The following is a 24,786-nucleotide window of genomic DNA, read 5'->3' as shown; positions in this document are numbered from 1 at the left end:
TGAAAAATCAGGTCTGTACTCTTCATTATCATACTCACCTACACCTACACCTACACCTTCTACTTCACTACCAGGTACTCCAGCAGCTAAGGGATCAAAATCCTCCATTGGTAACTCAACTAGTTCATGCACTGGATGCTCCACAAAGACATGAATCTCCCCATATCCCTTCACCAAGTCAGTTATGAATATAGCAGCATCATCATCAACCACCTGATGAAAATTTGACCGCTCTGGGTTCACACCATGCATTTTATACCATAACTTATCTACTTCAGAGTAGCCAAAATCCCTACATATACTCTCAATCTCTACTTTTGACCACCTATCTGGGTCACAATTATCCACTATATCAACTGTCCCTCCCACATACATTTGAGGGTTCCACATGAAATGGCCACCATGGTGGACATGCAGAGTAAAAAGCTCATTCATCCTGCATGCAAGTCACGGGAAGAAAACATAATGAAAATGAAAACAGAAATTAATAATACTTTGTTAGGCTAATAAACAAATAAAAAAGCATATAATACCGACAAAGGGATCACATGGACCCAGCCACTTCTTGAAAAGCAAGACACAATACAGACAACAATGCAAATACCAACACAAAGATTCCATGGTTTATCAAAGGTCAATATAGTGGTCCCTGATAAACAATAGTGACACATAATACAGACAAACAATGCAATTGCCAACAAAAATACAGTCAGTATTGTGGTCCCTGATAAACAAAAGTAAAACAAAAAGTAAAACAAACATAGCCGCAAATAACAAAAGCAACACACAACAGCCAAACAATGCAAATCCCAACAATATTCCACTATCATGATCAGTATAATGTCCACTACAAAAGCTATAAAGGGAGAGAGAAACAGAGCAACAGAGATAGATTGAAATTCCAGAGCAATAACAAAACACAACATCTCAAAATTCCCAAATTCTCAAAACCCAACAATTGAGATTCAAACCCAGAACGATTACCCAGCACTTAAAATGGCATTCATAACATAACGAGAGAGAGAGAGAGAGAGTTGGAGAGAAATACAACCTTCGCAATCTGCTCAGCACAAACACACTGAAGCTTGCCGATTTGTGGGATTTTTGTGCTTGCCGATTTGTGGGTTTTTTGATCGGTCTTGTGATGAGCAACGGGTAAGGTAAAAGATTAGGGATTTTCAGCAACGGGTTAGGTCTAATTGGGTGATTTGGGGTTTTGCTTGGGTTAGGGACCGTCACATGAGTGGCACGTGACTACTAAGGGCGGGAATAAATAACAGTAGCAAGTTAGGTTACTGTAGACCCATTATTTTATTATTGATTATCAATGCCGTTTGCCACATCAGCAATATCCGTTTATGATGTAACGGTAGGGACCAAAATGGAACCGTTTTTCAGGAGAGGGACTAAAAGCGGTAAAAAAGAAACTTAGGGACTAAAACGAAAATTGGCTGAAAATGTAGGGACCAAAATGTGTTTTTCGCCTTAAATTAAATATGATATTTTCTTGGAATTCTTTGATTTAACCTTATAGCTTGTATTTTTTTAATTATATATATATGATATATAAATAATTTTTGCTGAAATTCATGAAAATTGAACTCGTTAATTATGAATTCATTTAATTTAAAATTAACTGTACAACCTGTGAATAAGAATTAATGTGCACAAAAAGTGTTCGAATAACATTTTCCATGTAAAAATGTTAAACCATCTTCACGCAGTAGTTTCGTGATATCAATGTACTGTGAAATTTGGAGAAGTACGATTTCTAAAAAAAATAAATAAATAAAAATTGGGAGAAGTACGACACACTAATTAATAAACAAGACAAGAAAGGTAAATTTCTTCGCAGTATAGTCCCCATTCCTGCCAAGTCTTCACCATCTAGCTAGAAATTCCTCTCTAGATGAGCAGGAAAGTTTCATGCAAGTTTCTGTTCAGCTTCCTTGCAATTGATTTTAAATTACCATGGAGTTGTTTTTTTTTTTTTTTTGGGTAGTGTGATGGAGTCATGGTCAATGCTTTCACACTTGACTCATAGCTTTTGGATGAAATTTTCTAAGGAAATTCCGAAGGTTTTAGGGTTGTCTTATGTCTATATAAACCCAGCAGTCACAAAATGTTTGATATTAGCTCCCATTCTGAAAAATAATGGAGTCTGCCATCCTGAAGGAACGTGATGTGTTTTTCATTGAAATGAGGTATTCAGTCGCAAAAATTCTTCTATCTTTTCCTATAAGGTTTATCATATATGCTTCTTGCACCATGGGTACCATGTTTATGCTTCTTCCTCATGAACAAGTGGATGATAGTTTAGTTCCAATTGTTGTCTTCAAAGACCAACCAATTGCATATCATGCCTTCCTAATCTCCATCATGCTCTCATTTACCAGTGCCCATAGTTCGTTGTTGATCCAACACAAGCCAAGGGTTGAAAGATTTTGCAGGGCTTATGCCATGGTTTCCATGATATCAGCTTTAGCAATACTCTTGTACGCCACAGTTCTTTGGGGTTTCAGGTATCGTCCACATTTAGCAGAACATGAAATTAGGATTTGGATGGAGAAGGATACTCCTCTTTATTGGTAATTACATCGATCTGCACTCTGCAGTTTCACCTTTGTTGTACAAAGTGACCTTCACTTTAGTATACTCGTCTTTAGTATTATTTTTTTTGCTAGGGTGGGGTTTGGATACACGTTTTGAGTTTTGTATTTGTGTTTGCGTTTGGATATATGTTTTCAGTGGGATTTAAGCAGTTATGGCTACTGTTCATGTAGGGAATTTAATCAAAATTCCCAACCTGTGAGAAACAAAACAAATAGAGAAAACACACGCCAAAGAAAAGAATCACACGCACAAGACAATATTTACGTGGTTCGGTAATTTGCCTACATTCACGGAGTTGTAGGGATTTCACTATTATCAGGAAAGATACAATAGTGTACAAGAACACTCTCTAGAAACCCAAATCCCAATTACACCCTAGCACTCTCTCACAGAAAAAATAAGAATAGAAGCTGGCTGCCTCTCTTTTCTCTATTTTCTCTCATGCGGCTTGCTCACTAGGTTAATTGGAATTTTTCTTAAATCAATTCTCTTCATACTAGCCGCATATAATAAAGCATATATATATATATATATATATATAAAGTCGGCTGAGTGGGATTCCTAATACAACTTGTATTAGGTCAATTTTATGGCCGGATTGGGCTTGGTTGGGCCTTATGGGCTTGTGGCAAAATTCAAGCCACACTAACAGTTCATGCACTGTTTATAAGCAGTAGCCGCAACTTTTGACTATTCTTTCGTGAACAATGCACAAATGCATTGTTCACGGACTCACAAATTCCACTTTTTTAGTAACTCTTTCATTAAAAATGGATCTCACGACATTATTCACACATTTAAAAATTATTTTGCTACAGTGTTTTCAGTTTTCAGTTTTAGCAAAATAAGTTCTATCTAAACATACCCAAATCTACCTGATGTGCAATAGAAAAGCGTTGGGTATTGCTATTATTCATCTAGAAAAAAGAATTTTTTTTTTTTACTTTCTGCTTAATTAGAAAGAATCTTGTTTCATTTCATGAAACAATTAATGTCAATATGTCGTGTGATCAGTGGAACTGGAAGAGCCTTCATTTTGTATTTTATAGTTTTGCTTTATCCTTGATTAGATGAACACTTATGGTGTGTTATGTACTTTTGATATAATAAAGTAAAAATTAATGGGAAGATTTGTTAGCTATAGCTTCAAATTGTAAACTTAGTCCTTTCTCAAAAAATATTGTTAACTTAGTCTAACGAAGTTGGTGCTTTAAAGAGTGAAATTCAAAATTATGAGGAGATAAAAATTTCAAGAACAAAGTTTGGCTCTAAGCTATTCTTTCAAACTTATTACATACTTCTTTATATATAAAACTATTTATGTGTATTATTTAAATAAGTCACGTGACTCATTAAAATTACATATGGATGGTCACATTAAAAAAAAAAAAATTATACATAAATGAATTTTTTAAATGTTATATCATGAATTGAAGACTTTTTCCAGGTAGTAAATGCAAAAATGGATGGAATCAGCTAGGTTTTTTTTTATTTTTTTTATTTTTTTTATTTTTTTATTTTTTTATTTTTTATTTTATTTTTTTTTATTATTATTTTTTTTTTTATCGTCAGCTAGTTTTAACTATATATAGAACTGCCCATGGTTGATGCAACATCAAGGGCTTGTTAAATCCCTATAAAAAAGGGGGCCTCTTAATGAAATAATTGCAGCAAATTAATACAACTACCAATGTACAATGTCTGCTCATCCAAACTGTGATCTACTGAATATGGTCCAATACTTTCCCAACTATCATGAGTCAGCGACAAATAGTTAGCGTAAATAGATTCTATGCAATATCACCAAATGACATGATAACTATAGAAAAAGTTAGCTTAAATTTGGGGCGATAACATAGAAAATAATTAAAAATGAAAGATATATATATATATATATATATTTTTTTATATCACTGAAATTTCATGAATTTAATTTCTATATCCCGCCTCCCCAATTATTGTGATTATCGAATTATTAAAAAAAAATCTCCCAAATTTCCGAAATAGATCTCCACATGGGACTTAGATGGCAAACAAAAAAACCTGATCAGGTAGGAGTTCTTCATGAAAAGGTTATAAAGCCCAGTGAAGACAGAGGTTTCAGTCTCTCAGCCCAATGATTCGTAGCCCAACAAGCACAATGTGATTGGCACTTTGACAGAGTAGAAAAAATAAAATGAAGAAACAATATCAAGTTTTTGAATCTAATGTTCCCACCAGTTCCTACATTAAAAATTTGAAATTTCTCTTTCATTAAGATGTTCTAATTATTATTTTCAACTTTCCTTTGAGTTTATCACACTATAAAAACTTAACTTGTTTCGACTCACTTTAATCAAGGGTTCACTAAAATTTGTAGATATAATCACTAAACTAGAAAAGCGCAAATGTAGATTACTAAAATTTATTTCAAAGGTTATTAGTACCCTCAAAATAATTTTAAACACACTTAAAAATAAATATAAAAAAGGCAGTTGAGTTTTGGCACCAAAGTGTTTATCTTTTCAACCCTCGAAAAAAGGCTAAAAAAATTTTATTTAAAAAACAAAAGAGGAAAAACACAAATTTGTTTTTGTTCACCATCTCTCACACACAAAACTCATAAATTTCATAGCTCTAGATCTCGATCATGGAAATTTCAAAGCTTTAGATCTAGAAGATCATGGCAATCACATAGCTTTTCATCTCTCTCGGTGTGGTAGTCTATGTTTCATCATCTCTCTGATCAACAAGGTGGACTTAGCAACAATAGAGCATAAAGCTCCTTTGATTAGGTACAAATTAGTTATACCTAATCTCAAACCCTAATTGGTTATACAAGCTCCTACTATTAAATTGGTTTATATATATATATATATATATATATATATATGCAGGGGCCGAGCCGGTAGGGGGGGGGGGGGGGGGTGTGTGGTGGGGGCGTGCCCCCCTGGCCCTACTCAAAAACACTCTTAATATTTACTTAACTTGCCTAGATGCATTTGAGGTAAAAAGATAAAACTATTATTAATGAAAAGTTATAAGACCGTAAACAATATAACCAACTGCTTGCATGAGAGGATTGGGAACATAGCCCGGCCCACTTATGCCATCTCAAAATATAAGCGCATCCTATATTAACATAACCCATTTCTATTATAAAAATAAAATAAAAACAGATACCTTGATGCATATCTGACTTATAACCTCGTATTGTTTGATTTTTCTGCTCTCTTTCTTTGGTGATTTTTTAAATGCATTTCTTATATTATAGTATAAATAAATGGTTAATAAATAAGATTTTTTTTTTTTTTAAAACCAAAACCACTTTTCACTACAGTGGCGACTCTAGGAATTTTGTCTAGGGTATTCCTATTCTACTTAAAATTTCGGATCATTTCGGTCTATTTCAGGTGTTTCAGGAAATACTGGCCGAAATTTAAGATTTGGCTAGCATGAGGTTTGTGCTTAAAAAAAAAAAAAATGTTCTTAAAACCAAAACAAATTTGCATTCTATACACCGAAATACCTTAAAAGGAACAAAAAAAAATTGAAAAGAAAAGAAATGAACAAAGTTACCTATACAATAAACTATAAGTTCATTTGAAATATTAATAAAATTATTAATTACTGTTGTTTAATTGTTTCATTAATTTGTTTGTCTTTTATAAACCATAATTTATTATATTATTGTTTCATTAATTATAAAATTATTAATTATTATTTAGCCTAACATAATTTAATTTATTTGCCTTTTATAATGTATTGGTTAATTATTAAGCTTTAATTATTGTTGTCTAACGTAACAATAAACTATATTGTTTTAATTTGCTTGTCATTAATTATACTGCTTTAATTTTTTATATTGTTTAGCCCCTTGTGCACATTACACTAAAAGAGCCAGACATTATACATCCAATATGGAACACAATAATTAAAGCAATGTAATGTGCAACACATTACACTATTTTAATTATTGTTTACCTGACCCTATAAGCCCATGAGCCCATCTACCCCTCTCCACTCAACAGACAAGCACAAGCCTCATGCTAGTTTAATGCCCCAATCACAAAAGCCTGCCAATCAGAAAATTTCACAATCACAAATCATAGTACCCGTTACACTAAAAGACCATCAATATCTCACCAACACCGACACAGATTGACCAACAGTCCAACACCAATGGATAAGCCAAATTCAAAAAGACTAAAACAGGCAAAAAGCAAAAAATAAATAAAGCTAATTCGGTCAGGCTCCAGCTAATTAGAGACTCACAATTCAGAGAGAGAGAGAGAGAGAGAGAGAGAGAGAGAGAGAGAGAGAGAGAGAGAGAGAGAGAGAGAGAGAGAGAGTTATTGAGTTAGAATAAAGAGAGAGACTCATATAGTCATTCATTCATTTTGTTTCAGTGAGATAAAGAGAGAGAGATTGAGAGACTGAGAGACCGAGAGAGAGTCAAAGAGAAAAAGGGAGACAAATGTCAAATACCTTGAGGGATGAAGCACCGAGCATCGGAGGTCCGAAGCAGGTTGAGCAGCGCGATCTGCGTTCTACGAGCAATGATCTACGATCTGCGATGAGGGGCGAGTGACGAGTGACGACGACGAGGGGCGAGCGATCGGCGATGTGACAGGTGACCGTGGGTTTGGTTTGCTCTGTATTGGGGTTTAGGTTTTGTTTGCTCTACATTGGGTTTTTTTTTTTTGATAAACACCTTTGTGAGTCTATATTGGAGTTTGTTTTGCTTTTGCTTGTATAGACTGTATTGGGGTTTGGTTTTCTTTGCCAGCGACGTGATCGTCCGTGGGTTTGATTTCTGATTCTCTGTATTGGTTTTTTTTTTTTTTTTTTTTTTTTTAGAATCCTTGGGTTTGGTCTGTTGGGCTCGCCGTGGGCTTGGCTTGCTGGGCTTGGGTTTAAAATTTTAGTTCAAATTTTTTTTTGGGCTTTTTTTTTTTTTTTTTTTTTTTTTTTTTTTTTTTTTTGCTTAAAAGGAGAAAGGATAATTTTTTTTTTTTTTTTTATTTTTTAAATTTGAGGGTGTTCCTAATTTTATGATTAAGGGTGTTCCTAATATAGATTAAATATAATTTTTTTTTTCAGGTCTTGGCGTCGCCACTGTTTCACTATACAAATTATTTTCATTGACCTATATTTTGTATAAAAAATAAATTGTGTAAAAGTATAAGGTATATTTAGAAAAAGTGAGACTTTTAAGAAATTATACATTTGTTAAAGATAAAAATAAGTTTGCAGGTTAAGCTAAAATAAATAGACCTATAACATATAGCTTTACAAAAATAATAGAAATTTATGTAAGTTGTACTCTATGTCTATTCTAAGTAGAGTTATAACTTTTTTTTTTTTTTTTTTATAATTAAATTTTTAAAAGAATTATTCATGTAAATAAATCCCTAAATAGATAAATATAATATAATGAATATGTTATTTTATTGAGAATTTTCTTGCATTCAAATAGTGCTTAGCATACACATGAGTGAATTGTTATTTTGCAGACAAATGGTTGTAATTGTTGATTGCCTAATATGTTGTCCCATCTCATCAAAAAAAAATAAATAAAAAAATGTTGTCCCAGGTTGAAAAAGGTGGTCTGGCATTGATGGATTGGCATTGGCTCATGTGCTGCTCTGTGTAAGCAGACCCTAAGATGTTGTCAATCTGGTGGACTTGTTTTTGACAAATCCTAGGAACTGTGCTATCCCTATTTTTATTCTGGCTTTAATAGTTTTGGTGTTGTATTGTTAGTCTCGTCGATTTGAAATCTAGCAATCCTAGTAAGTGGTCTTTGAAGGACTCTGTGTATATCAGAGTGGCTGTTCTCTGCTTGCTGTGAGCTTATGCACTTAATTTGTATTGTGTTTGCTCATAAATAAAATAAAAACATAAATTACGTTTCCAATAGTCTCATGGATAACAGAAAAGAAGAAATAAGAAGATAAGAACTCTAACACACCGTAGAAGATTGGCTAACCATTCAGGCTACCAACGATTATTTGACCCGAGTTCTATACATCAGATGATGAATGTAATCGAGACGAATAAAAAACGATAAAAAAAGATAAGTTAGCGGGATGATCCGTAAAAGATAGTCGGGGAGAAACATAGCTATCATTAGTGATAGTCGGAGAGAAACATAGCTATCATTAGTATGAACCCGAATGCAGCAGCGAGTGACCCTATTCTTTCTAAGATGGGAGCAATCCGAGGCCTCCTAGAACGTAGGCCAATAGCAGACATGCAACAAATATAGTCTGCTAAATTGCAAAGCACAACAGAAATCAGGATAAAACTCCGATCCCCACTAAATTGAAGTGCAAGAGAAGCAGCTATTGTTTGCACAAAAACTGTTATGGACATCTCTGTCAATCTTGAGAACACCACCCACTGTATGGGGTTGTTTTCTCCTCTTCCCCCTTCCAAATCGTATCGGCCTCTGCTTTCATTTCCGCCTCCAATAACTTCGTCCTCGGCTTGACCTTCACTTTCAGTACGGTCATGGGCTTGGGAGACATGGTTGGGGGTCATCATGAAACTGAGATGTTTATAACTGCAAAATCAGAATATGCATTGTTCTCCTATATGTTTAAGCGACAGTTAATTTATGTTAAAAATTTCTGTCTCATATGATCTGTAAATTACATCATGTACATCAACAAGAATAATAAAAAAAAAAATTATTTGTATTCCACCTATGTAATTTTATTGTGCACATTTTGTCCGTTTATCATAATTTTCAATGCGGTAGACTTTGTTGTTCACGCCGAACTATTAATGTTCTAAGTTCACCTTTTAAGGAACTCTGTAAACTAGGTTGCACGGACACGCCATTTTTGGCGTCGTGTCCGCGTCCGACACGTGTCGGACACCGGAACGGGGACGACGCGCCAGTTTCCGGTGTCCGGCGGTGTCCCTTTTTTTTTTTTTTTTTCGCTTCTCCGACACGGCTCCGACGCGGCGCCGACACGGCGCGGACGCGGTTCCGACGAGTCCGACACGCCAGCAGTAAAAAAAAAAAAAAAAAAAGGAAAAAAGCACAGATTTTGACAGATGGACTTACCATTACCGTTGATCTGTGACAACCCTAAAACCATAAAACATTTTTAGAATCTGAAAATTGGAAGTTCAAACCACAAAACTCAAGTTCTTCACGTCTTCTCCGTTGCTGAAACCCACTTCGCTGCCGCTGCTCTGTTCTTCGCCGGAGTTAGCTCGTGCCGATCGGCGAGCTCTGACGTCGACGGCGTTCCATCCGTCCCTTCCGATCTCCATCTCTCTCGGCGCGGAACAGGTCCGATTCACCTCTTCTCTGTTCTCTCTGCTTTTTTTTTTTTTTTTCATTCTTTCTTTCAAGTGTTAATTTTAGTGTGGGTGGGTGTAATGTTTACTGTTAAAGCACTTTTATATATATAACGTGTTTTGTCTGTTTTTTTTTTTTTTTTTTACTGCTGCTGTGGTGCCGTGACCTCTGTCTTTTTTTTTCTTTTTTTCTTTTTTTTTTTAGTTATAACTTATCATTTATAAATTTGTTTTTGTGCCTTGCTATAGTTTTATTTATTTATTGAAGTTAAATATTGTAGGTGAATTATTAAAATGAATCCTGAAAAAGAAAGTGAGAATGAGAAATCATCTTCTGAGAATGCTGCTCCTCTATGGAAATATGTTACTAGATTAGAAAAAGCAAGTGTTGGTGGTGGGAATGTTTCTTTTAGATGTAATTATTGTGAAAAAAATTTTAAGGGGTCTTATTCAAGGGTGAAGGCACACTTGTTAAAATTGCCTAAGTTTGGAATACAAGCATGTGCCAAGGTTGGAGATGAGTATCAAAATGAAATGCAAAAATTAGAAGATGCATTTGAGGAATCTTCGCGTAGATTGAAGAAGCCTAAGTTAGTGTCTTTACCAACTGATTCTCCTACTAGTCCTAATTGGGATAGTAGGGAGAGTAGTACAGCTACAAGTCATCCATTTTTCCCAAAAAAAAAAGGGGTTGGGATTGGGAATTCTCCTTTGGAGAGGGCTTTTAACAATCAATGTCGAGAGCAATTAGATTGTCTTATTGCTAGGACATTTTACTCTGCTGGCTTACCCTTTCACTTTGCTAAGAACCCGTATTGGATTGAGATGATCAAGTTTGCAGCTAATAATAATTTAGCGGGCTATGTTCCTCCGGGTTACAATAAATTAAGAACAACTTTGTTGCAAAAAGAGAAGGCACATATTGAGAAGTTGTTGAGGGCAATTAAAGACACTTGGAAAGAAAAGGGTTTAAGCATTGTAAGTGATGGGTGGATAGATGTACAAAAAAGGTCACTTATCAATTTTATGGCTACATCACAGAAAGGGCCAATTTTTATCAAATCCATTGATGGTACCAAAGAGTACAAAGACAAGCACTTCATTGCTGACTTGTTTTTAAAGGTTGTTGGTGAGGTTGGGCCTCAACATGTTGTCCAAATTATTACTGATAATGCGTCTGTTATGAAGGCTGCAGGATCTATTGTTGAAGCTGAATATCCTCATATATTTTGGTCACCTTGTGTTGTGCATACTCTCAATTTGGCTTTGAAGAATATTTGTGCACCTAAGTACTCTTTGCAGAATGAGAATGCATATAATGAATGTAACTGGATTGCACAAGTTTCAGATGAGGCAACTTTCATTCGTATTTTCATCACAAATCATTCTATGAGATTAGCAATTTTTAATTCATATTCTCCTTTGAAGTTACTTGCTGTTGCTGAAACACGATTTGCTTCAATAATTATCATGCTTAAAAGATTGTTTCAAGTAAAACAAAATCTTCGAAATATGGTTGTTAGTGAGGAATGGATGTCATATAGAGAAGATGATGTAGGAAAAGCTCAAACTGTGAGGGATTATATTTTGAATGATTTGTGGTGGGACAAGGTTGAATACATTCTAAGATTCACAGAACCTATTTATGAGATGCTTCGAGTGGCTGACACGGATGCACCTATTCTCCATAAGGTGTATGAAATGTGGGATTCCATGATAGAAAATGTGAAGAAAGAAATATACCAACATGAAGGCAAGGAAGACTATGAGGAGTCTCCATTCTATGATGTGGTACACAATATACTTATTGAACGGTGGACTAAAAATTGCACACCACTTCATTGCCTAGCCCACTCCTTGAATCCAAAGTAATTTTTCTATCTCTTTAATCTTTTCGTTTATATTCTTTAGGTATTTCCAAATAAATAAACTAAACTCATTAGTTGTACTTGTTTATTTGTTTTTAACTAGGTATTATACTATTAAATGGATTGAGGAAGTTAGAGGCCGTGTTGCACCACATAAGGATGCTGAAATTTCAGTGGAGAGAAACAAGTGTCTCAAAAGGATCATTCCTGATCCTGATGATAGGCAAAAAGTTAATGTGGAGTTTGGTTTGTTTAACTCATTACAGGTTTATGATGAGGATAACATGGAGGATAGGTGTAACTACAATCCAATGCTTTGGTGGTCAACTTATGGGTCTACTTTACCAATACTTCAAACTTTAGCTCTAAAACTTCTTCAACAGCCTTGCTCATCATCATGTGCTGAGAGGAATTGGAGTACCTATGGCTTCATCCATTCTATGAGGAGGAATAGAATTACTCCTAAACGTGCTGAAGATTTAGTGTTTGTTCATTCTAATCTTCGACTTCTTTCAAGGAGGAGGCCCGAGTACAATAGTGGAGAATCTAAGAAGTGGGACATTGGTGGAGATAATTGGGATGAGCCATTTGGAGGACCTGGGTTGCTTGAGGTTGCTTATCTCACACTAGATGAGCCAGAGATGGAGACAAGTATTGTTGAGAATAATGATTATGTTGATGATGATGATGTTGTTGTTCTTTGATAATCTTGTAGTTTAAAACTTGTTATCTTTTTATGTTTTTAGTTTGATGTTGAACTTGTTATCCTTTTATGTTTTTAGTTTGATGTTGAACTTATTATCCTTTTATGTTTTTAGTTTGATGTTAAACTTGTTATCCTTTTATGGTTTGTACTTTAAACATTTTATGTGTATTATTGTACTACTTTGGGTGTTAGTTTACTTATTTGTAGTTCTACATAATTTGAATTCTAGATATAAATGTATTTTATGTCTAAAAATATTAAAAAATGTGTCTAAATATAAAATTTAATTAATTATTTAACCGCCGTGTCGCCGCCGTGTCGTGTCCTTATTTTTCAAAAATTGCCGTATCCCCGTGTCCGTGTCCGTGTCGTGTCTGTGTCCGTGTCCGTGTCCGTGCAACTTAGTCTGTAAATATAGAGCAATGAAAGGAAGCCACCTGCTACATGTTTCTTATTATATTTTTTTGATGGATTTGTAGTCAGTGCATCAATTCTGACTTCTGAGCCAATGGTATTGTTGTTGTTAAAGTTGAAGAAGACAAGCAACCACGTGATAGCATGTCGTTTAGACAGAAGAGAAAAGACCTTCAGAAGAACGACTGCGTGTTATGATAACAAAAGAAGCATGAAACGGGGCCGTTTCATTAAATGAAGACAGAATAAATTCAGCACGAAACGGCATCGTTGAGTTTGTTGCTGAGAACCGACGACGTTTCCCGCTAATGCATTAAGTCTTCTAGCACATGATAAACATGTGGGTCTATTACCCGCCAAAGCTGGATTTAATTTCCTGTTAATTGCTGTTAATAGTTAGTTAGAGTTTCCGGATTTCACGGCAAATTATAAGCTGCATAGTTTGTACTTTGTAGTAGATATTTTTAAGCAGGTTTTGTAATGTTTCACTTTCATTCAATAAGAGATTGGAACAGCTTATTTAGCTGAAACTGAATACTAAAAAAGACTGACTTTTTAAGCAATCCCAAATCCATATTGGTAAAAATTATTTTGCTAACTTATTTTACTATTCAATTTATTTTTGCTACTATTCATGAGTCCACTGCATTTTTTGGTACTCTTTATGGGTCTTACTGTACTATTTCAACTAACTTTTACTTTTATTTAAAGTACTTTTAGTAAAAAGTTTTTAATTTTAGCAAAATAAGCAGATCCCAAATGGACACACAGTTTTAACTTATTTAGTTGAAATTGAAAATTTTTTATTGAAAGTAGTGTAGATAAAGTTAAAAGTTAGCAAATAATATAGTGGAACCCATGAATAGTTCAGTGGAACCCATGAATAGTTCCAAAAAATGCAATGAAACCCATGAATATTAGAAAAAATAAGCTGAATAATAGCAAAGATAAGCTAAAAAAAAAAAAAAAAAAAAAACTGGATTTTTCAGCCAATGCCAAATGCAACCTGCATATTCATATTTACTATTTGGTGAAAGATTCAAAAAGAAATGGAGAATTTCAGTTTCTAACAATTTTAGAACATACAACATATGCCTTCTTGTAGTTGAGAGAGTGTTGGAATGTATAGTATTTTCAGTAAAAAAAATTTAGTTTCAGCATAATAAGCGGATTTCAAATGGCCACGCAGTTTTAACTTATTTAGCTAAAATTGAAATTTTTTTATTGAAAGTAGTGTAGATAAAGTTAAAAACTAGCGAATAGTATAGTGGAATCTATGAATAGTTCTAAAAAATGCAATAGAACCCATGAATAGTAGTAAAAATAAGCTGAATAGTAGCAAAAAATAAGCTAATTAAATAGTAAAAAAAACTAGCTTTTTTAGCCAATGCTAAACGCAACCTACATATTCATATTTACTATTTGGTGAAAGATTTCTGAAAGAAATAGAGAATTTTAGTTTCTAACAGTTGTAGAACCTACAACATATGCCTTCTTGTAGTTGAGAGAGTGTTGGAAATCATGGGGCAAGCATCAAGGCGACTGAAAGCTCACTAGTCTAAATACTAGAATGACTTTAGACTCCTAATTTTAAAATTACGGCTAAATTTCTTTTAATTTACACTAAACAATGCGAAATAAGAGCAATTAATACGCAATCAACTAGGACTACTAACTAGTGCATTGATAAACATAATTGACAAAGATTGGCATTAATACGCAATGCTTCCCAAATGCTCCAAATCAGCTCTCTACACTTTAGATGAGTGTGGATTGTGTTTGGCCTAAGTTCCTCTCATAGGATATGGAAATTGAGAGGGAAGAGAATGAAGAAAACTTAGAGAAATGTGTAAATGATTGTTGGTTTTGAATCTTTGACTCTTCAATGAATTTTTAGGGTTTTCTATCTAAAACATTTCTTGCAATTTTGTGGATAATGTGGGTTTTTATAGTATGGGTAAAAAAAGAAAGGAAACACACAAAATTCCAGCTACCAATGGCTTTCGTGAGTCGGCCAAGTTCGCAAGGCCGTTACGAGATGCCTCTGACACTTAAGTTGTTTGAACTTCCAACATGTGCTCCTTACATGGTCTTTCGCAAGTTTTAGCAGTCGCAAGCCAGTCATAAGTAAGTCGCAAAATCCCTTGTTCTTCATTGTTCTTTGCCAAATTGAACACTATGCTCATTACATTTAATCATACAAAAATACAGGTAAATGATTGAATAAATTACAATCAAATTTGATATGGAATTAATGCCAACATACAATTATTGAAAATCACAGCTTTATAGTGACAATATCAGAATTGCATGAAATTTGAACTGTTGAAAGGAAATGGTCTTTTGATTAGAACATGTGACTATGCCCCCAAGGTTCACCCTAATTAATTTTGGTAAATTCCTCCATTAAGGCCCCGTAAATAGTGATTTTTCCATTTTTAATAATATCTATTTTCCTTAATAATAACTTTTAGTTTAAAATTCAAAATCACCTCTATGTTTGGGATGTCAGTTTCAATTTTATAATGATCTCATTTTTTTGGGTAAAAATTACTATTTTGCCACCAAATGATGTGATTGACATAAATTAAGGTTTTCTGACCATTTTCTTAGTTGCCCTAAGTTTTCTTTGTACTCTTTAAATGAATTTTAGTCTTCAAGGAAATTTAGTTTTCAGATTAATAAATATTTAGACTTTTGTCTATTATTTCTTTCAGGTGGATTCTAGAACCTTATCACTTTGTGGACTCAAAGAATCCCTTGTGGATTCAAGATTTTCATTTAGAGCTAACATGTTTAGTTTCTTTCCATTTAGAAAGCAACATGTTTATTTTCTTGTCGATTTGTATTTATCTACGACTAGTGTCAGAGATACCTTGTGTAAACATTGTGGCTTTAGTGTCAATTAGAGGAAGTTATAGTTAGAACATTGGCTTAGTATGGGACTCATCTCTTGCTCTTTGTTGCTTGGTAACTAAACTAGAGTTGTTGAATTTTATTTATTTATTTAGGACTTGGTCCAATTTTCCTATTTCAATTAGAATTATAAATAATTTAACACTATTTCTTAATTAACAATTTAAGGTTTTAGGATAATTGGTAATTTGTTATGATATAAAAGAAAAAGGTCTTCAGTCTAGCCTCACAAGTTAGGGAGAGTTAGAATTTTAATTAAATGATCATATCCACAATTTCCTAATAACTCTACTTGTTAGACTCAACTTATAATGAGGGGTCTAGCTTCACACGTGAGAGAGAATGTTAAAATTATAAGTAAAGGTGGAAATGCATTTTTCATCCTTACATTTTGACCCAATTCTCATTTTGGTCACTATTTTTTATTTTTACCACATTTAGTCCCTATTTTTAAAAATGCCATTTGTTTCAGTCCCTATCATCAGTTTCCTAACGAAAATACCCTATGTGGCTAACGGAGTGCATTGTTGGTACTCAAACACCTATGTGGCCATTAAAATAATAATAAAATTTGTTATTTTGCATTTAAATAATACCACGTTAGCATTTTAAATATTAAAAAAAGCCACCTCAAAAAACAATTGAATCAAAATTCTAAACTTATGATTTTTTAAAATTAAAATTAAATAATTAAAATAAAATTTTCTTTTCTTTTTATTATTTTGTTGGAAAAACATGAATTAACCAAAACATAATTATTCTAAAAAACAATTACTTCTTCATATAAGATTAATTTTGTAGAAAATTTCTTATCTTTTCTTTTAAAAAATTTGGCAATCAAACACAAAATCACATAGTCACGTCTTCCCCAAACTCTCTCACTTTCCTTAAATTTTACTTTATTTGTGGGTCTCTCTCTCAAATGGAGGTTGCTGATCGATGTAGGTCAGGGTTTGGAGGTTTCATATCGTTGGGTTTTGCTGATCATTGATTGACGGGTTTCAGATCTAGGATTTTCTTGAACTTTCTTGGTAACCAAACACAATGTTAGAACTCAAGCTCATATTAACTTTTAGCCCACAATCTGACCCAACTCATTTTCCAAGCTCTCTTTACAAAAATCTCCAAGAACAAATGGCAATCTCTAGAGCTCTCTCTCTATGGGATGACTGAAGGTACTGGACCATTTTGAATTCAAATCGGAGGCCCACGAGGGGGCTGGTTTTAGGAGTAGCTCGGATTCAGATCTGCACGGCAGAAGAGGAAGAGGAAGAGAAAGAGAAACCCGAGGAAGATGGGTTTCTAAGGCATGAGATTCGAATTTGGTATAGGTATGATCCGAATTTGAATCAAATAAGAAAGTGGGATTGGGTGGTGTTGGACTTGTCCTCTCGAGCTCCATTGGCGTAGATGTGAACATTAGAAGATTGGATGACAGCGAGAGGAAGGTGGAACCATTTGGATGGCCTTTTTTAGGGACGAAGTCAATGTGGGAGTTGAAGAGGAGAGAAAGGAGGGAAGGGTTGGGGACTTGGAGCCAAGCTAGGTGAGGAGGAGAATGGGTTTGTTTCTTTGGAGTGAAATGGAGAGTTTGTGTTTGGAGGTTGAGGGAGTGAGCTTGGGCTTTGAGGATGCAAATGGCGGAGGTGTAGTCTGGGTTTGAGTGGGCTGTGTAACTGTGTTGATTTGATGGCAGCATTCATTATTAAGAATAAGTAGAGGAAGTTTGAGAGTAAATAGTTTATGTTTGTTATTGTGTTCTTTGTGTTTGTGATTTTGTGTTAATGTTTAAATTTGAGTTTGTATTTTTTGTGGTTGGTTCTAGGTTTGTGATCTTGTGTTAATGTTTAAATTTGAATTTGTATTTTTTGTGGTTGGTTCTAGGTTTGTGTTTTTACGTTCTTGTGTCGATGTTTAAATTGGAGATTGTGTTCTTGTTCAAAATGAATTAAATCTGACTTTATGTATTTTATTATATTTTGTGGGGCCCAGTAGTTTATGGACCAGGCCCGTTTACTCGTAGGGAGTCCAGAGGTCCAAGCCGAAGAGGGCTGTGGCCCAAGCCCAATAATGTAAAGCATAGGATAGCCTTAAGGAATTGCCGAGGACCGCTCAGTCCTCGGCAAACCCAAAGTCCCACCGAAGAGAGGGGCAAAAACGGTATAGGACTAAGTTTGAAAGAAAATCTAAAATATCCGGGGAAGGCTGCCCTTACTGCCATTCAATGCTCTGCACCTGACAGAGCCGCATTCTTTGGCTTTTACAACCACCCCCAACGACTTTGAGTATGGGTTGATGGGACAAGTATCAGTCTTGGAAAGTTTGACCCTACACGTGGACGAAGGACAGCGAACACAGGCCAGTATAAAAGGGAAAATGAGTGACCTAGGGAGGGGGGGGGGAAATGGCCAAAAACCAGAGCCTCCCAGCCCACCTCCAGGAGAAAGGTTCCAGGGGTGAAGAAAACTTAACCACGCATGACCACCACGAAAAACCCACCACCTGGTGACTAAGGCCTAACCTTTCAAACCCACGCTCTACAAATGATATTGTTTGGGCATTTTTACGTGCGAACCCAACACTGTTACGGTTCGTTACGAATCGTGTCCTTACAATTGGCGCCGTCTGTGGGAAAGGCTTGTGTGTTGGCATAGGCGGTAGGTCAAGATAGTTTCTTTGTCATTTTTAACGATTGGTTATAGAGTTTTAGTGTAAAGTTCCGCTAGGGGCTATGCTTCTTGATTAGGGGCTACGCTTGTCAGCGTTAATCGCGCGGATAATTCTAGGGGCTTGGCCGAGGAGCTAACTCCCCTAAAGCCAAGTTCCAGCGCTAAAAGAAACTAGGTTTTGGACAGAACCAAGGCATTGCATAGTCCTCGGACTCAAGCCTATGGGAAAACCAACTACCTGGATGAGGAAAACTAGGTTTTGGACAGAACCAAGGCATTGCATAGTCCTCGGACTCAAGCCTATGGGAAAACCAATTACCTGGATGAGGAAAACTAGGTTTTGGACAGAACCAAGACATTGCATAGTCCTCGGACTCAAGCCTATGGGAAAACCAACTACCTAGATGAGGAAAACTAGGTTTTGGACAGAACCAAGGCATTGCATAGTCCTCGGACTCAAGCCTATGGGAAAAGCAACTACCTGGATGAGGAAAACTAGGTTTTGGACAGAACCAAGACATTGCCTCGGACTCAAGCCTATGGGAAAAGCAACTACCTGGATGAGGAAAACTAGGTTTTGGACAGAACCAAGACATTGCATAGTCCTCGGACTCAAGCCTATGGGAAAACCAACTACCTAGATGAGGAAAACTAGGTTTTGGACAGAACCAAGGCATTGCATAGTCCTCGGACTCAAGCCTATGGGGAAACCAACTACCTGGATGAGGAAAACTAGGTTTTGGACAGAACCAAGGCATTGCATAGTCCTCGGACTCAAGCCTATGGGAAAACCAACTACCTGGATGAGGAAAACTAGGTTTTGGACAGAACCAAGGCATTGCATAGTCCTCGGACTCAAGCCTATGGGAAAACCAACTACCTGGATGAGGAAAACTAGGTTTTGGACAGAACCAAGGCATTGCATAGTCCTCGGACTCAAGCCTATGGGAAAACCAACTACCTGGGCAGCCAATTTCTTGGATGAGAAGAAGATTGAGTTTTTGTAAGGTTGGCTACTTAATAACAATTCTAAGTTGCTCAGTCTTCGGTTCAAAAACTGTAAGAGGTTAATGCCAATAGGAGTGTTAAGAAAATGTTGAAACGCGTCACTATTAAGTAGCCTAGGGGGCTGTTCATTTTGCGGGCGATATGTCCTCGGATGGTTACTTCCTACACTGCATCGGGCATTGAGCCACCATCTCGGCCAATTTTGGGGTAAGTATCGTTTTTTACAGGTCAGCATTGTTGTGCCAAACAACTCTATTAAGGTTATGGTGATATCTTTTTCTTAGCAAGCATTTTGGCCCTAAGTGTCATCGATTCAAATGCTATATTACTATGCTGAACAGCACTTATCAATACATAATAGCCCCAAGTATTGTACTCTAAGGTCGGCGGTATGGTGCCAGACCAATTCAGTAGACCCATCATAATGTCCTTTCTTTTCCTGCCTAATGGGAGTTTCAGCCCTAAGTATCTTTTGTTTGATTCAATATTATTAAGCCGGATTGTTTTTATAAGCGCAGAGCGAGATCTTTCTATTAACTGGGACTTTGTTCCTAGACGTCGGCCACAGTTTAAAAAAGAAAAAGAAAAAAATCTTTTCATTCACAAGATTGTAGGTCTATTCATTACTTTATCATTCCGGAAATATAGAGATAGAGTATGTGAAGTAAAGTGATACCAATTCTTATTAATATAAAGATGTATTACAACATACAAAGAGGGGCTTAAACAAGCCTATACAAAATATAGATTGCCAAAATCATAAAAAAAGCAATACATTGGGTAAACAGTCAGATCTCTTTTTAAATTCGTCTCCGAAGTCTTTCCTAACTCCGCCTCAGTAGTGCCCATATCGAGAGAAGGACCTTCCTCAGAAGAAGATGGAGGAGATGAATGAAGAAGATGGAGGAGATGAATGAAAAGAAGGAGGAGAAGAAGAGGGAAGAGATGAAAAGAAAGAAAAAGGAGCCAAAGAGGGAAAAGGAAAAGTACCAGGATGGATCTGGTGCTGGGAAGACTAAGAAAGAGAGGCAAAAGGAGGCGCCAGTGAACGAAGAGAGGAAGAAGCAGGGGCACTTAGTCCCTGCCTCGGTCCTGACTCCTAGCACACTGGGCCCATATTAGGTATGCTCATAAGAGAGCGGTTGGTACTGATAATGGGTGTTCTCGACTCAATCACGCCGAAAGTTTGACGTGACGAGTCCCTACTTCGGATTTTGGCTGAAAGGAAGGTGAGACAAATCTTAAGTCTCCGCCATCCTTGCCCTGACCGAGCCATTTCGAGATTTATTAGAACATGATGCTTTGAGGAGGGGCATGGTTCCTTCATCACTCGTTATGGTGAACGTGTTATGATTTGGTGTATAACTATGGGGTTAAGTAAACGCTAAGGGAGGCCAAGGGTTTTAGATCTCAGAAAGATAAAAGGGTCTCTGTACGAAAGCGATAGCCACCTGCTTGTCTTCTTATAGGAAGGGCAAAACGGAAGGTATTAAGTTCGTTCTGGTTTCCAAAGGAATCTGAAAACAAAGATGTGTCCGTTCCACTTCCCTACCTCATCAAACGAACCGTCGAATGTAAATGAATCTCGTAAAGGGAAGTCATTAAAAGCGCGTCTTGGACAACCAAACGGCATGAGCGTGTCATGAGTAAATTAAGGGGAACACCTTGTAAACCAATATATTTTCTGGGCAGGTGGAGAACCGCCAGCATCAATGAAGGGCTAAATTAAATGAGCCATAATAACGGTTCGGTATTACCAAAACCCACCTTTCCAACTCAAAGGTCGGACAACAGGGTTTTGAGGGGCTATTGTGGGGCCTAATAGTTTATGGATCAGGCCCGTTTACTCGTAGGGAGTCTAGAGGTCCAAGCCGAAGAGGGCTATGGCCCAAGCCCAATAATGTAAAGCATAGGATAGCCTTAAGGAACTGCCGAGGACCGCTCAGTCCTCGGCAAACCCAAAGTCCCACCGAAGAGAGGGGCAAAAACGGTATAGGACTAAGTTTGAAAGAAAATCTAAAATGTCCGGGGAAGGCTGCCCTTACTGCCATTCAATGCTCTGCACCTGACAGAGCCGCATTCTTTGGCTTTTACAACCACCCCCAACGACTTTGAGTATGGGTTGATGGGACAAGTATCAGTCTTGGAAAGTTTGATCCTACACGTGGACGAAGGACAGCGAACACAGGCTAGTATAAAAGGGAAAATGAGTGACCTAGGGAGGGGAGGGGGGAAAATGGCCAAAAACCAGAGCCTCCCAGCCCACTTCCAGGAGAAAGGTTCCAGGGGTGAAGAAAACTTAACCACGCATGACCACCACGAAAAACCCACCACCTGGTGACTAAGGCCTAACCTTTCAAACCCACGCTCTACAAATGATATTGTTTGGGCCTTTCTACGTGCGAACCCAACACTGTTACGGTTCGTTACGAATCGTGTCCTTACATATTTAATTCTGTTTTTTCTTTTTTTTCTTTTGCTAAAATTGATTAATAATTTTTTTATATTTAGAAGCTAACTTGACATTTTTTTAAATGCCAATTAAAATTTATTATTATTATTTTAATGGCCACGTAGGTGTTCTGAGTGTCAATAGTGCACTCTGTTACCCATGTAAGATATTTCTGTTAGGAAACTGACCATAGAGATTGAAACGGATGGCATTTTTTTAAAATAGAGACTAAATGTGATAAAAATAAAAAGTATAGACCAAAATGGGAATCAAATCAAAATGTAAGGACGAAAATGCATTTTTGCCATAATTAAATGATTAAATCTACAATTTCTTTAACAGTTTAAACTTTTTGGACATTTAGTAAATTTATCAATTTCCATGTGATTTCATATACCAAAATCAATGTAAAAAAGAAAAGAAAAGAAAATAAGAACAATATAATCTCATTCATTCAAAGAAAAGAAAATAAAATCGAACAACTTCAAAACAAGATGTCCAGTAAGGTCTAAAGATTCTCATGACATCAAAATCAAGGCATAGAATATTGAGACAATTACCCTCCACGAAAAAATAAAAAGGCAATAAAAAGATATAGACTATTGAGACAAGTACTCTCGAGGAATAAAACAAAAGTCAATAAAAAGAAGAAAATACACCCTGTTACAGGTGTATGTTTCTCTCCTCTCATAGTTAGTAAGACTCACCAACTGTGGATCCCACCAACTTGTAAAAGGGAGGAAGCATACACTCGTAATAGGGTTAACTTTCTCAATAAAAAGAGCCTAATGAGTGTTTACTCATGATTTCAAAGTCAATACAAAGGCAAGCAATAAAACAACACCAGCAAGACCGACGATCCAAACAAGGTAGTTGGGGAGGAACATAGCTATCATTAGTACAAACGCTGAGCCAGCAGCAAAAGATCCCATCCTCCCAAAATTTTCTGCAACATATGGCTTCCTATGGCTTAGCAAGATAGCTATCATGCAACAAATGTAACCCACCAAGTTACAAAGCACAACAAAAACTAGTAGATCCTTAGTTAAGGAAGATATGCTACTGAAACGGTATGCAATGATAGAAGTAGTGGTTTGAGCGATGACTGCTATGGACGTCTTTGTTGGTCCAGGAAATTTCACAATCGGTCTCAAGTTCCTGTCTCCACCTCCACCTCCACCTCCTTCTCTGCCTTCAACACTTCGATTGGCTTGTAAAGTATCAGTCACAACTTGAGAAGCCCACTCTGTTTCTTTGATCATCGGAAATGGATCGCAGTTGTTCTGTTCAGTTTTTCTGGTCACTGATAGAAATGGATCAGCGTCCCACTTCATTTCATGGGTTTTAGGAAATGGATTTGCATTGGAAAGTTCTAGTTCCGAGTTTGATAAATCCAAAGCATTACTCCCGGTAGTCATGATGGATATAATAATCCAATTTTTTTTTAGAAGGATATAATAATCCAAATTGATTGATGAGGAAGTGAAAATTAGTTCTAGTTTGTTACTAGTTTAAGGTTTTAGCTAGGGCCATTATTTATGAAGTCAAGAATTAAAGTGACAAAGTGAAATTTCTTCGCAAGCACCACGTCCCTCCCCCGCAATTACATCCAATTCTAAAAAATTCAACCCAGAATTGACAGAATATGGATAAGGACGATAGAAATTATGTGTGAAAAAAAAAACTACGAATATTATTTTCCAATTCTATTGACTTGTTAGTCTTTTCAACACGCGGAATGGCATCACATCGATATAATTTCATGCAAGTTTCTTTTCGACGACATTGCAATGAATTGCATTTGCATTGCCATACAGTTTCCCTCATTAGAGTTATTGAATCAATTCTAAGTCAATTTCTTTTTGACGAAATTGCAATGGATGGCATTGCCATACAATTTCCTTTATTACAGAATTCGAGTTAGTGAATCAATTCTAAGTCAGTGCTTTCATACTAGACAGATAGCTTTTATTTATTTTCTGCTGAGGAAAGACACATGAAATATCCTATCCATGTGATGTGATTATATAAAATCCGCAACTCTCTCAAGATCTTCTCATTCATGCAAGCCATGTTCTAGTTGGACATACCAAAGCTCTTTCAATAGGTCTACAACCACTACAAAAAACGGAGCCTGAAGCCGCGTTTTGGAGCCGTTGGAGCCGCGTTTTTGGAAAACGCGGCTTCAGCCGTTCCTTTGAGCCGCGTTTTCCAAGAACGCGGCTCAAAGGAAAGGCTGGAGCCGCGTTTTCCAAAAACGCGGCTCAATAACGCGGCTTCAGGCCGTGCGGCTAATTTTTTTTTTTTTAATTGTAGCTTGAGTTGCGTTTCAAAAACGCAACTTCAGACCCCTTGAAACGTACTGTACCAGGATGGAGCTGCGTTTGAAACGCAGCTTCAAGTTTCAGTATAAACAAAAAAAAAACGAAACGTGAATCCCTTACCATCAAATCAGAAAACTGGCTCTCCGATCGCACAAGACCCTCACCGATCGCCCACACTCCCCTCACCGATCGCCCATTCCCCTCACCGCTCCAACACAGTCCCCTCAACGCTCGCACATCCCCTCACCGATCGTAGACAACTCTCACCGATCTCACACTCCCCTCACCGATCTCAGCCCACTCTCACCGATCTCAAGACTATGTGAATCCCCTCACTTCAACCCTATGTGAATCCCCTTCCTCCCTCTGCTCTTCCTCCTCTTCGTTTTCTTCTCACCGATCGCTGGCACACACCCATTCTCGCAAGGCCACTAGCAGTAAGTTTTTCCAAATTTTTTGTTTTGATTCCTGTTTTGGGGTTCCTATTTTTGCTTTACGGTTTCGATTTTAGGTTTAGGGT

General features: G+C 36.4%; 1 protein-coding gene and 1 long non-coding RNA gene across 2 annotated transcripts; both read left to right on the top strand.

The window, feature by feature from the left end:
• The first annotated feature begins 9,558 nt into the window (after positions 1 to 9,558).
• LOC115965649 lies at positions 9,559 to 10,343 on the top strand. Its single transcript, XR_004086126.1, has 2 exons — positions 9,559 to 9,901; positions 10,191 to 10,343. It is a non-coding gene; the product is annotated as an uncharacterized LOC115965649 (long non-coding RNA).
• A 100-nt stretch (positions 10,344 to 10,443) lies between these two features.
• Positions 10,444 to 12,481, top strand: LOC115965015. The gene is made up of 2 exons (XM_031084229.1): positions 10,444 to 11,777; positions 11,881 to 12,481. The coding sequence occupies exons 1-2, from the start codon at positions 10,444 to 10,446 to the stop codon at positions 12,479 to 12,481; spliced, it is 1,935 nt and encodes a 644-aa protein (XP_030940089.1).
• The last annotated feature ends 12,305 nt before the right edge of the window (positions 12,482 to 24,786 follow it).

Source organism: Quercus lobata, chromosome 10, assembly GCF_001633185.2.
Source record: "Quercus lobata isolate SW786 chromosome 10, ValleyOak3.0 Primary Assembly, whole genome shotgun sequence".
NCBI lineage: Eukaryota > Viridiplantae > Streptophyta > Magnoliopsida > Fagales > Fagaceae > Quercus > Quercus lobata.
Note: the sequence above shows the minus strand (reverse complement) of the source record. Positions and strands in the feature narration are given on the sequence as shown.

Excerpts from the sequence above, each read along its gene's own strand:
- LOC115965015 (XM_031084229.1), top strand. The coding sequence starts at position 10,444 with ATGCAAAAATTAGAAGATGCATTTGAGGAATCTTCGCGTAGATTGAAG. Across the intron at positions 11,778-11,880 it reads GCCCACTCCTTGAATCCAAA|GTATTATACTATTAAATGGA; the intron begins GTAATTTTTCTA and ends GTTTTTAACTAG.